The sequence below is a fragment of the Amphiprion ocellaris genome, chromosome 21 (genome assembly GCF_022539595.1).
Source record: "Amphiprion ocellaris isolate individual 3 ecotype Okinawa chromosome 21, ASM2253959v1, whole genome shotgun sequence".
Classification (NCBI taxonomy): domain Eukaryota; kingdom Metazoa; phylum Chordata; class Actinopteri; family Pomacentridae; genus Amphiprion; species Amphiprion ocellaris.
The window spans coordinates 22,289,833-22,304,242 of record NC_072786.1 but is presented as its reverse complement, the minus strand read 5'-3'; the positions used below and the strand labels follow the sequence as shown (position 1 = coordinate 22,304,242).

The window sequence follows — 14,410 nt, the reverse complement described above, 5'->3', positions numbered from 1 at the left end:
GACAAGTAACATCCATTTCTTTTCATTATGTCATAATAAATGACACATTAAGCATGTGAATGGTTCTAATGGGAAGCAGCGGCAGTGCAAAGTGTTGGCCTGGCATTACCAGTAAATTGATACAGCTAAAGGAGAATGAAAAGGTACAACTGAAGCTCATATTAACCCTCTGAACCTCAAGCAATTACTAAATGTGGGCTTATTTCCTGCACCTCTCTGGAAACAGCAAGTGAAAGACCAGAGTAATTCAATTTTGGTTGCATTACTTTGGTCTTCAGATTATTTATTTTACAAAAATTGATACAACCAGGAATCGACTTGTACATTATTTTTCCAAGTACCGACAGTGTTATCAATACTGGAACAAATGGTGACTCTACATCTTATAGATATTTTACTACTTACATTTCAAATTAATTTTTATACTTGTCTCCTATCTCTCCAGTAAGCACAGCCTGCAGTTCATCCCAGTTCATCTGAATTTTTGCTGGTTGCAGCTGAGTGATTAACACAATGCAATGCAATACAATACAATACAATACAATACAATACAATACAATACAATAACTTTATTAATCCCTGAAGGAAAATTCAATTGTCTGGGTTCTCATCTGTTTACTTTAGAATTAAATAGTCTAATTGCTGATGGTAAGAAAGATTTTCTGAGTCCACCACTGATGTTTTCATAATGGTTTCATGACTGCAGTGCAGGTTTTTTGTTTTTTTTTGTTGAATCTGATTAATACAAACTGCTTATTTTGGATGGATTTTTAAATGAGATGTGCGTAAACTAGAAAAGTACCAAGAGATTGCAATACTCTGCCAAGGCTGCTCAGTCGTATGATTTCCGACAGATAAGTCCCAATAACTCCGCAGCAGTGTATTTGTAGCAGAATTGCAGTCATGTGATCGTCAGCAGGCAGCTGATGTGGTGTTCACTTGTTGTCATGGTTAAAGTGACGCCGTGTCACTATCTCACAATGATACAGAAATCTTTAACAAATCTGTGGATCCAGACTATAAGCTGCATCACTGCCAAAATCTAATCACTTGGTCCTTGTGTCATTTCTGACCTTCCCTGAAAATTTCATCCAAATCCATTAGTCTGTTTTTGAGTACTGTTGCGCACAGACGGACAAACGTACGCCGATCGTCACATAACTCCGCCAATCGGCGTGTAGTTACGTAATAATGGGATTTCGACAAAATAGCACAATTTTAAGCTTGAATTCATTGAGATTTCCAACAGAACTGCACATTAAACATGGTTAGATTGAGGACTGTCAGAGAGTTGAAAATCCAAAATCCAAGAATTCTTTGTGTTTTTACATTTCCTGGCTCTGATACATTCTGTAATTTTTGCCTTTTTTAGACAACATACCTTTTCTATCAATTATGCCCACATACACTACCGTTTAAAAATTTGGCGTCACCCAGACGATTTCATGTCTTCCAAGAAAACTCACACTTTTATTCATGTGCTAACATAACTGCACAAGGGTTTTCTAATCATCAGTTAGCCTTTCAACACCATTAGCTAACACAATATAGCATTAGAACACAGGAGTGATGGTTGCTGGAAATGTTCCTCTGTACCCCTATGGAGATATTCCATTAAAAATCAGCTGTTTCCAGCTAGAATAGTCATTTACCACATTAACAATGTCTAGACTGGATTTATCATTCATTTAATGTCTTCATTGAAAAAATGCTTTTCTTTCAAAAAGAATGACATATCTAAGTGAGCCCAAACTTTTGAATGGTAATATAGTTGAGAACAGAGTTTGTGTATCTGTAATTGAAGACCCACCAGCACTCCTGTGTATCTACCAGGCTTTTGTTAACAGACACTGTGAGGAGTCAAGTACGGTAATTGATGAGCATATACATAGTTTATGCACAATACTGTGTGTACTTGCGACTGGTAAATCAGGCAGCTAGAAGACTGGTTGTAGAGGCAAAGGACAGACAATAGTTGGAGAAAGAGGGCAGGAAAGAAGAAAAATCATCCTTCTTCTCTTTCAGATGGAAACCTTGTGACAATTCCCCATTTTTCCTTCTATTCCTTCTCTTTTCCTCTCGTCTTTCTTTTCTCGGTCAACAAAATCCCTTTTCACACATGTTCTCCCTTTCTGCTTCTCTTTTCTCTTTATTTTTTCTGTTTGCTTCTCTATTTCTTTTAGAGCAACAGGGTTAATTGCAGATAAGCTTGAGTTATATAAAGGCTGTTAAGTTATTCTACCAATGAAAACCACATCAGCTAGAAACATAAGCTAGAGTGGAGCAGAACAGGCCAAACCCTTTTTTAATTTCTAAAAGTGAATCAACATTTTCATAATCTAAGGAGATTTGGTTTGTAACCAGATAATCACAGACAGATTCACAGCGTTTGTAAGCCTTTGGGTTTTGGCTGCTCCACAAAGCACTAAAGTCCCACTTTAAGAATGAGAAGTTCATTAATATGATTAATAAATAAAGAGCTCTGTTAGGATGCAAAACTGCAGAATTTGTTCTGAAAATCTAAGCTAACAACTGTAATGAATCATCTTTAGTTTAATATTTAATGAAATAATCAGGCTTGTCATGTTTGAAATAGTTAATCTCCATCAACCGAAACCGTGCAGAGATTTGTCTCCTCCCGTTTTTGTGCCTTCGCATCTGATGACAGACTGCATGGTTGGAGGCGCTGGCACACTGATGACAGAGAACAGCTCAACTCTGGCTACTCATTAACTGCGTGTGCATTTGTGCATGTGTGTGGAGGAGAGGGTGGGCGTGTGGTTTGTACATCAGCTCCTGCTGTGCTGTGGTGCTGGTGGTAGTTTTACTGCCCTGGAGGAAGAGGTGCAGGTTGCGGTGTTTAATCTTTGGCCCCCGAGGTTACCGGGGGCTGAGAGGAGACGGTGGGCTCTGTGTTGAAAAAGATGCTAATTTCAACTTTCATGAAGTCTGTATAGCGACATGCAGTTTCCAGAACATTGATGTTTGTGCGATTCTTAAATGTAATGAAAAATTTCCAGAATATTCTGTTTATTACCGTCACTCTAAAAGCACTGTTTTTTTCTGTCTTGGCTTCTCTTTGTAAGTTTCTTGTCATGTCTGGTTCTAATTTTTTTCTGTTGTGCAAATAAAAATTGAAAGTTAAAGTTTGCCAAAAGACAGATACTGCACTGACAGTGACCCTCAGAGCAAAATGGACTTCTTAGTTCAAGCTGATGATGCATTTGTCTGATGAGGACGGTGGTTTTATTTTTTCTAAATTGTCTTTTTGCTGTCTGAGCTAATCTCTCTAACTGGAGCACACTCTTGTTTCTTTATTGTTCCCAAATCCATTAACTTCTACACAGAAAACATTTTGACTTGGCACTGATGATATTAACAATGGTCCTCTGGGCCATTAAATAACACAATTTCTAATACCTGTGTTTGCCCAGTCAAAACGCCTGCTGTGGAAAACGTCTGACCTCAGGCCAAGAGAGTGTTCCATCCATCCACACTAGCACACCTGAAAACGCATATCACATGACCATTCATAGTAAACAGAGGGCTGGTTGCTCAGTGGTAGAGTCACAGGGACATGATGAATCAGGGAATGATACATACTGGCTGACCCAATCAGAGTTTACATTTTCCCCTCTCTGCATGTCAACACTGCAAATTCAGTTTCTGAAAATATTCACTCTGGATGGAGCTTTCCAAAAGTGACAAAAAAACTGAGTTTGAGTGTGAACTGAAGCACAGTGAAAAAGCTACATTTGAAAACACTCCCATGCACGTGTGGATGAGGCCCAAGTCTCATGCAGCATTATTACCCTAGTCACGTCCTGCCCTTTGCAGTGACTCTGCCCTCAGTGTGGGAACCACTGACTTAATGGAGCCATAAAATAACATTGGAATACCACTCTACAGTTGTGACATCTGGTCCTTTCAGGTTAGACTTCACAGAGTCAACTAATACCAATCTGATCAAGTTCAACTCCTAAAACAAATAGTTACTTGAATCATTTATCCCACTAAATACCAACATTTTACGGGGTCCAACTTCTAAAATGTAAAGATTTGTTGTTTTTCTCTGTTTTGTATGATTGTACATTAAATATCTTTTGGTATATACTTACAAAAACAGTTATGTAATTTCGATTTGAAGATTTTTACTATTGTCTGACATTTTATTGATCAAACAGATGGGAAAATCAACACATGAATCTCTAATGAAGGTTGTCAGTAGCTGTGGCCTTAATCAGGCTTGCAGACAGCAGGTTATCCATCATTAGATGGACCAGATCAAGTCTGAATTCTAATGAGGCAACAAAGTTGATTTATCAAATTCCTCTTTGTACCTTGTTGTAATAATATGTGCTTCTAGGTTTTAAGTAATTTCTTTAATCTTTTTCTTCTTAGACATTGTGCACGAGAACCTGAAGATGGGTTCTGACGGGGAGAGCGATCAGGCATCGGGGACGTCTTCAGACGAGGTCCAGTCTCCAACTGGAGTCTGTCTGAGGAACAGAGTCCACCGACGAATCTCCATGGAGGTGAGAGACATGCACACACAACACACATACATATGCTGTACAATAACTGCAAAAATGGCTTACACTGCAAGAGTCTCCTTTAGCTCTTCACCTTCTTGGCCTGTTCTGAGTTGGGAGGGGGGTGGGGGCGTATTGTTCGTCCCCTAATGGGCTGTCTGTGTCTGGGCGTCATGTACTGATAGCAGCCCTCCTCCCTGAGGACCAGAGCAGGAGCTGGTAAAGACACGTGATAATCTGTGCTGGAGCTACACTGATTTTGTTCATGTCAACAGACTCAAAACATGCAGGGATAAGAGTCTCCTTTGTTCCTGTAAAGATGAATATAACAATGTTACGTCATTTTAGATCATGTGAGCATGCAAACAGCTGCGCAGTAACTGAAATATATTTTCAATTTCAATTACTAGTTGTCTTCTGCTTTCCAGAGCTGCCCTCTTTTAATGAAATGTAAATTATGAATGAAGCATTAGGCCAAAAAGAAATCAATTTGAGTGTTTTTATTAGAGGTCTGGAAATGGGTCACAGTCATTCAGGAGATTCTTGTCGGTAGTTTCTGTGTTTTCTTCATATTTTCAGTCTTAGCCAGATATGTTAAGTTTTTTAATAACCAGAAACATTACTGACTGATTGTCAGGGGAGTTTTCAATTTTTTTTCTTGTGCCCACTAACTTCTAAATTCACAGTGTTTACTGTATGAATTTGAAGACTTTTGCTCTAAGCAACATTAGATTACTGCTGTTCTCCTGGTACACACTAGTGATAATACTAGTGGAGTCAAGCTGCTAACTCTAAATGAAGCTATATGTTGAAGTATGTGAGTGTACCCTGCATTATATGCACAATAAATCATTCTGATATTTCCAAGTGATGGAGCTGAGACATGTTTTGTTCTTAAGGGGAGGAGTGTCTCAGGCTGGAGGCCTCCTGCCCCCTGCTGGTACGTGAACATATGAGGCAAAACCCACCTTGACAACATCCTTGAGTGATGTTACCTCACACACACATGTTCATGCTGACTTGTTTGTCACTCATGTTTAGTGTTTATTTCAATTGTGTACAAATAAAGAGGAGCTCCAGGATGTGGTCGTAATCATTTGGTCTCGTAGCACGTAAGTTCTGTTGCATGAGCGAAAGCCTGCTGCTCTTGTGGTTCTTTTTGATGCTGCAGGAGCTTTTAAGGAAGCTGCGTTGTGTCATTAAAGAGGTTAAGAGCACAGCGTACCCTCGCTTTTGTATTTCTTGCCTTGCTTCTTCCATATCTCAATTGTATGGACACTACCGTTCAAAAGTTTGGGGTCACCCAGACAATTCCATGAAAACTCACACTTTTATTCATGTGCTAACATAACTGTACAAGGGTTTTCTAATCATCAATGAGCCTTTCAACACCATTAGCTAACACAATGTAGCATTAGAACACAGGAATGATGGTTGCTGGAAATGTTCCTCTGTACCCCTATGGAGATATTCCATTTAAAATCAGCTGTTTCCAGCTAGAATAGTCATTTACCAAATTAACAATGTCTAGACTGGTTTTATCATTCATTTAATGTTATCTTCACTGAAAAAATGCTTTTCTGTCAAAAATAAGGACACTTCTAAGTGACTCCAAACTGTTGAACGGTAGTGTAGCTACAGAACATGTATTACTCTCTTGCTTTATTTGCAGTAATGTTGCCATAGTATTTTTTTCAGATTCATCACAGCTTCATAATAACAACTTGTTCCTCTTGAGTGACGTAGGAGGCACACAATCAGTCCATTTTATGTTGCAGATAAGTCATGTGATGCATAAAATGCCCCCTTGAATAGGAGCGCACACGGAGTCTGATTAGGAAAACTTGGGTAACAAAGAAAGCTGATAGGCTCTGTTGTGATACTCATTGTTTCTGATGGGGTTTTATGTTTTGTCAAACCAGCTTTTGCAAGCACATGTCTGAAGTGGCTCCCAAAGGGATGGAAATGCATTACTCTAAAGGAAATGTAATAAAAATATGAAATGCTGAGAGGACAGAGAGAATTTGTTGTAGACTGACATGAAAAATGAGTCCAAGCTGCACAGAGTCACATTATATAATACTCCAAAAATTCTTGTCTTCAGAGACAGATATGTTGAATGTAAGCTTTTATTTGAACCCTCAGTTGTCAAAACACTGGTTTGTTCTCCGAGCCGCACCATGATAGAAGACAAAGCTTCAGTTAGGAGAGAAGATGTATTTGTGGAGAGACCAAACTTTAAAGCATGCAGGATAACAGATGTGACATCTTCTTCTACTGTATTTTTAAACTCGACCTTTTTTACTCAGCATCATTCGGCATTATGTAAGTTCATTGCTGTCAGACGGAGTGTTATTTATTTTGATCCCAGAATAGCTATGATATGACATCCACCAACAGTAAGACATGAGGCGAGTAACACCGACAATGACAGGCTGCTGTGTGAATGCAGACTGAGAGCAGCAGCTGTAAATAATAATGCAGATACTGTATGTGTGTTTTTGGAATCTCAATCCGATTTGTGCTGTTGAGCTACAGTCACGCTTCAACAGGCCGCCTCTTATTTTTACCCTCCATAAGATGGTGATCGACCTGATCTCAGTCGCCTCTCTCTGGGAGTAGGAGGTGATGAGAACAAGTTATTTTAGACGCTGTGTGTGCGTGTGTGTCTGTGTCTGTGTGTGTGTGTGGTTTGTGGGGGTGAGTGGGTTGGTGGATGGACTCAGCAGCCTACATTGTCTTGTGGTGCCCCACACTACATATAGACACAAGGCATGTTGCTCTATATTTTTTAGGATGTGCTCTGATGTGAGTAGATTACAGACAAATGAAGCGACTGTAGCCTCACAACCATAAGCTCATGTGGTTTCCTAACATTTATGTCAGAGTTTAATAAGTGCCAACAGCAAGACTTTCTTTTTGTAGTTGAGATTTTTGTCTTTGGAGTTCTTTTTCTGTTGTCCTTCCCCAAAGAAACTCCACAGCCACTACAGGAATGTCAAATCACATCAAAAGCTGGTTTAAATTTTGAATATTTCTATATGTGTGTGTATGTTTTAGGACCTCAACAAGCGCCTGTCGCTGCCTGCTGACATCCGAATTCCCGACGGCTACCTGGAGAAGTTGCAGCTCAGCAGCCCGCCCTTCGACCAGCCGCTCAGCCGACGTTCCCGCCGAGCCTCGCTGGTCAGTTTGTGTGTGTGTGTGTGTTTGTGTCGGTGTCTCTGTTGCTTTATTGCTTTGCGGTGCTCGCAGTCCTGTTACCAGACTCCCTCTGCGCCGGTTTCCATGGCAACTGGCCCGGTGTGAGCCTAGGATGGATTAATCTGGAGTCACAAGCGCTCACCTCCCACTTTTAGCCCATCGAATTAGATCATAATGCTGTGCTATGGTGTGATTATGCAGCTTTGTTGCAGGCTGTCACTGAGATGGAGATTCATGTAACATAAGTTTATCCAGCAATGACACCACTTAAAAAGCTGATGCAGCTTCTGAACGATCTAATGAAAAACAGTCGCTACTCATGATTTGTCTGGCATTTCTTTCTCGTTGATGCGATTTGGTGTATTTTTTTTTTGTAAAGATAATATTTCATTATCTGAAATGAGGTTTTTCAGAGTGTTATCCCCTCAGATTTAAGGACTTTGGTCAAACAGGAAATAAAATGTTACCATAGATTCAGCGAGTTAACTGCAGGCAACTTGAGTGTACATTTTTAGCCTATATTTGTTTTCATTTCAGCAAATTTGCACCAATGAAAGTAAGCCATGTTAGCCATTAGCAGTAACATCCCCAAGGGTGCACCAACAATTTTTACTAAATACTGAAGAAAACTTCTTTTTTGTAAGCTCAGGAGTGATTAAAGAATATTTTCCTGTGGTTTCTCAGTTGGTCTATTTGTGGAAATAATACAAAAAAATGCAATTGTAAATAATGTTGGAAGGCACCAGTCACTGAACCTAAAAGTGTTTGTATCATTTTTTCTGTGATCAGTTTTGACTGAGTAGTGACTTCCAGATGGAGTGTGATTTTTGTCACTAATTGTGTCAACTGGGAGTTAAGGTTTTTCAGATACTTTTACTGGCTCACATCTAAAACACACTGTAGACTGTGTATGTCAGCTCTTTGTGTCAGTGTCTCTGAGATGAAGAACAAGGAACCCTGGAGATGTTTTATGCACCATTTTTCAACACTCATGCCACAAGTAACTAGAAATGAACCTGAATGCAACACAGCTTTGTTACTGTTTGAGTTTACATGAAATGGTATTTAAAATATTAGGGCACCTTCACCTTCAGGAATGCAAAAAAAACACCTGTCTCTAATATAATTTTGCAGATCCCTAAATGCAAACTATTGAAGATGATCTAATTAATGGACCTGTAACTTCATACAGTCCTATTTCTGTCTTTTCTTGCCTCAGTCGGAGATTGGCTTTGGGAAGCTGGAGACATACATTAAGCTGGACAAACTGGGAGAGGTGAGGAAGGCTTGAACTTACAAAAAGACTATAACAAAAGTCAGTCTCACACCTCAGCTTTATTTCTCTGAATACAAACAATGTTCTGTGGTATGTTTAGGGAACGTACGCCACAGTTTTTAAAGGTCGCAGCAAGCTGACGGACAACCTGGTGGCACTGAAGGAGATCCGGCTGGAGCATGAAGAAGGAGCCCCGTGCACCGCCATCAGAGAAGGTAAACCTTCATTTTACACCAAGTTTCAGCAGCGTTTTGTTTATTCTGTGACTTATTGATGTAGGAATGCCACATTTGGCATCTTTATGGAAACTGGAGTGACTCTCGTTCTACAAGTCATTGATTTTTCTTATAATGATCACAGATTTGAGCTTCATCTGCATTAAAGAAGCCGTTAACTAAACCCACATCTTACCAATCAACACTCAATGTATGAGTTTTATTTGAATAATTAACATTTAAAATTTCACACCCTAAATTTGCTCAGTATAATTTGTGGTCTTCAGACATTTAAAAAATGAAATTTAAAAATCCTTGCTGTCTAGAAATTATATTTTAATATCCTTTGCCTGTTTGTTTGGCCCAGAATCATGACACATGCTACACATGTTTATGTTAAGGTACACTTCTGTTTGTCTTTTTAGTGTCGTTACTGAAGGACCTGAAACACGCCAACATTGTGACATTACACGACATCGTCCACACCGACAAGAGCCTCACGCTCGTCTTCGAGTACCTGGTAATGCTCTCCTCGTGTTCTCAAAGCATGATGGTCCTTGTTGTACACACAAAATGATGAAGACTAAATTTAACCTACCATAACAACGAGCTTCCATGTGAAAAGACATTAGCATTTAGATGATATTAGCCATTTATTAAAGGACAGTTGCTGTGTAATTTGAATTTGTTTTCCAACATAATTTTTGCATGAGATACATCATGAATTAAGATTTTTTTTCCAGCCTTCTGATGTTAATTTAGTCTGTGAATTCCAAACTGCAAAGAATACCGACAGTCACGTTTTAGCATTTAGAGCAAGATAATGATTTTACAAATTCATGAAGGCAATAGGATCAAAAGCAATAGAAAATGATGTACAGTGGTATAAAACACAGCGGGAATGTCATGTTGATTGTGGGACTGGTGAGACAAAAGAGTGAAAAGATAAAACCTGTAAAAATGTGATGATGTAAATGTTGTGCAGGTGTACTTCTGTCTGACGTTGCCATCTGTTCTTGTAGGATAAAGATCTGAAGCAGTACATGGATGACTGTGGAAATATAATGAGCATGCATAATGTGAAGGTGGGATGACCTTTATTACCGATGAGCTCTTTGTTCTTTTTTACCTTGTAATGTCATTTTCCCTGCTGTGGAAATGAAATTCTCTCTCCTCAACCCTGTGAGCTTATATGTCCTATTTTCTATGTGTGTCTAATAGAAATGTGACTGTAAAGTCCTGTTGCAGGACCAAATGTTCCATACAAATTTGCATCATTTTATGATCATCAAGGATGTACCTGAAGGGCTAAAAGTCTCTTTTATACATTTCTGTTTGTATTTTCCTCCTGTATGAACCAACTATAAAAACTGGACCAATTAGGCCAATGAAGGATGAAAACATCTTTGATGCTTTTTGATGAATTGAATTAATCACTTGGATTTAAGCAATAATTATTGGATATTTTGCATGATGTGACATATTAATAACATCCAGACTGCATATCTTTCCAGATCTTCCTGTTCCAGATTTTGCGAGGGCTGTCGTATTGTCATAAGAGGAAAGTTCTCCACAGGGACCTGAAGCCACAGAACCTCCTCATCAACGAGAGAGGAGAACTCAAACTGGCTGATTTTGGTAGGAAGAACCCCCAGCAGCAGATGAGAATTTTTTTGGAGAGTGGAGGAGCAGGAACAGTCCTGTTGCTCTTTGGAGAAAGTGTTTCAGAGGGAGATCCTACAAGCATTTGCTCAGTTGTCCTGTTTACACATTAAATGTTGATTTCTTGTGTGAGAATCCTGATGTGTGTGTCTGTCTGGTGGGTTTTCAGGTCTGGCGAGGGCAAAGTCTGTCCCGACTAAAACCTATTCCAACGAGGTGGTGACACTTTGGTACCGGCCTCCTGATGTTCTGCTGGGATCCTCAGAGTACTCAACACAGATTGACATGTGGTAGGAAGCTTACCAGGACTTCTATTAATACTTTTTATTATTGCATTTACAATGGATCAAATAACTGTTTGTCAGCCGTACAACACTTTTCTGTTTTGTTGTTACTGCAGCTATTAATGTGCTGTTTTACATTACATGAATTCCTTTGAATCCTTTGTGTGTGTGCTTCTGCAGGGGTGTTGGCTGTATATTCTATGAGATGGCTGCGGGTCGGCCTCTGTTCCCAGGCTCCACTGTGGAGGACGAGCTCCACCTCATCTTCAGGCTACTGGGTGAGCATCTCCTGCCAGAATAGATCACCACGTGTTTAGCTGTTCTACCACATGTGGCAACATATTGTACAGTACGCCTGATTGGTTGTGATTGTGTGACTTCAGGCACACCCACAGAGGAAAACTGGCCAGGAATCTCCGCCATCGAAGAGTTTAAATCCTACAATTTCCCCAAATACAAACCTCAGCCGATAATCAACCACGCCCCCAGGTACTGCATTTGTGTTTGTCTTTATGCACCCATGTTCTGTGTGTGTGTGTGTGTGTGTGTGTGTGCACGCTGCAGACAGGAAATCCTGTAGAACATTGCAGAGATGTCTGTCCACTTCCTTCCTCCCATGAGTACCACATTCCCATCAGGCCATGCTGCAGGCAGACAGTAAAATGTTGCTCTTCTTTTTGTGTTTAGGTTAGACGGTGAGGGCATCGAGCTGCTGCTGGCTTTCCTCAGAGTGAGTGTTTACCTCAGTCATAACACCCAGAATGCATTTCACTCTAAACTCAGTCATGTACATTCATTTATGATGTATTTATCATTTTTGTCAATTTCTTTTCCTTTCTTAAAGCATCGTTACATATTAAACAACAACAACAAAATAAAAACATTTAAAAATTGTTGACCCTTGGATCCCCAAGCATTTTTGCTGTTTGTGGGCTCATTTTTTACTGCAGTGTAACGTCCTGCTTCTCTGTGGAAACACCACAGCCATAGCTAGAACTAGAGAGAGCTCAAAATTGTATTCTGTGCAGTGTGAGAAAGTGCCATACATCATGAAAAAACTAACCAATAACAAGGCAGATGTTTTATGTTTAGGTGCTGTCAACTTGTTTTTTTTTTTTTTTTTAATAACTGTGTATTTCCCACAGTAATAACCAGCACAACATGTTTCACTGTGTCTGTTCTGTTACTGTTATGTTAAAAATGTCACAGATACAAAGCTGAAGCTCTCCACCACTAGTGCTCAGATAGTTTTTTTGATTATATTTCTTCAGGGCCAGTTGTAGACAACAGGGGGCGCAGTGCTGTCAGTGTTTTCTCTTACTCGGTATTTTCAATGAAAATACACATAGTTCCTGTTTTGTTTTGTTTTTTTAAATGTATTTCACAATTTATCTAGGTGAATTCCTGATTGCAGACATAACAACAACCCAGCACAGCATTTTCTGCTAAAATCACAGGATGATTAATACCATCTGATTCTGTCTCAACAGTATGAATCCAAGAAGAGGATTTCAGCTGAAGAGGCGATGAAACATTCCTACTTCAGGCAGCTTGGGATGAGAGTGCACACACTGCCTGAGAGTGAGCACAGAAACCTTAATAAAGCTGTCTTCCTCTGGCATTGTCACTGCTTTCTCTTTTGTTTCCCGCTCCTTACTGCAGACTGAAGCTCTCCCTTGTGTTTCAGGCGTATCATTATTCACATTAAAAGAAGTGCAGATGCAGAGAGACCCTGGCTACAGGAACTCTTCGTACCCAGAGTCAGGTGGGTGAGGAACACATGCAGACACTTCAGCACCACAGCTTGTTAGATCATTAACCCTCTGAACCCCAAGCAGTTTCTATGTGTTTTCTGTTCCTGTCACATTTTTACTTACTGTGGGCTCATTTTTCACTGCAGTGTAATGTTCTGCATCTCTATGGAAACAGCACAACCATGGCTAGAAGGAGAGACAACTCAAACATGTTTCAGTGCAATATGACACATTTAAATCGCCATAAATCATAAGACCAAAACAAAATACAAAAACAAAACATTTTTCCAAATGACCACAGGTGTGACAGATGTGTAATATAGATTTTTTACTGCTTACATTTTTTTTCTTTGCTTGTTTCCTATTTCCTAGTTCAGTCAAAAAGATCCCTGAATTTTTGTCATACAACTGTTGGTCACAGCTGAGTCACTAATCGCTTCACAGTAGCACCGATGATAGCAGAATTTTTTAATTTTCATTTTTTTCCCAAATATGGATGATAAATGCAGTTTACTTTGGTAATTTTTTAATAAGACGTGTAGAATGAAGGGCTTTTAAAGACATATCACGATTTTAAACTTGGCTAACTTTCCCAGCAAATGACATGTTCAAAGACAGTCAGAAAGCTCAAATCCAACAATTGTCTCTGTTTTCACAGTTTCTGGCTCTGAGAAACGGTGGACTTGGGATGTTATCTTTTTGTTTGTTTTATAGACAACATGCCTTTCAAACCTGCCAGCGATGTTTGGAGTTCAGAAGGTTTTTTTTTTTTTTAAAAAGAAAAAAAAACTTTACTTACTATATACACTACCGTTCAAAAGTTTGGGGTCACCCAGACAATTTCATGTTTTCCATGAAAACTCACACTTTTATCCATGTGCTAACATAACTGCACAAGGGTTTTCTAATCATCAATGAGTCTTTCAACACCATTAGCTAACACAATGTAGCATTAGAACACAGGAGTGATGGTTGCTGGAAATGTTCCTCTGTACCTCTATGGAGATATTCCATTAAAAATCAGCTGTTTCCAGCTAGAATAGTCATTTACCACATTAACAATGTCTAGTCTGGATTTATCATTCATTTAATGTTCTCTTCATAGAAAAAACTGCTTTTCTTTCAAAAATAAGGAGATTTCTAAGTGACCCCAAACTTTTGAACGGTAGTGTAAATATATAGCAATCATCAAAAAGCAGGTCAAGCAGAGCAGAGCAGAGCAGATAGAGGCTGACACACTTCTCAGTGTTGGTTATATTTGATTATGGTAGTTTAAGGGACAATCTGGTGATTTATTGTTACATTTCCATAAAGTTGGGGGCTTCCAAGACGCAGATTATTAAACGTAGGACTAAAACTAAAGCAGCAGAGGCTGGGATATCCTGATATTTAGTGCCTGGTTTGGGTTTATAATCGTCTCATAATTCAAATGGAGTAGTATCTGGATCAACACAGATAGAATAGGACTTCTTGTTATAAGTAA

The 14,410-nt window shown here is 39.3% G+C and overlaps 1 protein-coding gene across 1 annotated transcript in view; it reads left to right on the top strand.

The window, feature by feature from the left end:
* The window catches only part of cdk17 (cyclin-dependent kinase 17), a 50,470-nt gene that overhangs the window by 32,281 nt on the left and 3,779 nt on the right, over positions 1–14,410 (top strand). The window contains exons 4-16 of the mRNA XM_023264868.3: positions 4,402–4,535; positions 7,593–7,718; positions 8,956–9,012; positions 9,113–9,227; positions 9,653–9,747; positions 10,250–10,312; positions 10,742–10,865; positions 11,059–11,179; positions 11,354–11,451; positions 11,557–11,662; positions 11,861–11,903; positions 12,664–12,754; positions 12,861–12,938. Coding sequence (XP_023120636.1) covers positions 4,402–4,535; positions 7,593–7,718; positions 8,956–9,012; positions 9,113–9,227; positions 9,653–9,747; positions 10,250–10,312; positions 10,742–10,865; positions 11,059–11,179; positions 11,354–11,451; positions 11,557–11,662; positions 11,861–11,903; positions 12,664–12,754; positions 12,861–12,938 — 1,251 coding nt within the window. The remainder of the gene's footprint in view (positions 1–4,401; positions 4,536–7,592; positions 7,719–8,955; positions 9,013–9,112; positions 9,228–9,652; positions 9,748–10,249; positions 10,313–10,741; positions 10,866–11,058; positions 11,180–11,353; positions 11,452–11,556; positions 11,663–11,860; positions 11,904–12,663; positions 12,755–12,860; positions 12,939–14,410) is intronic.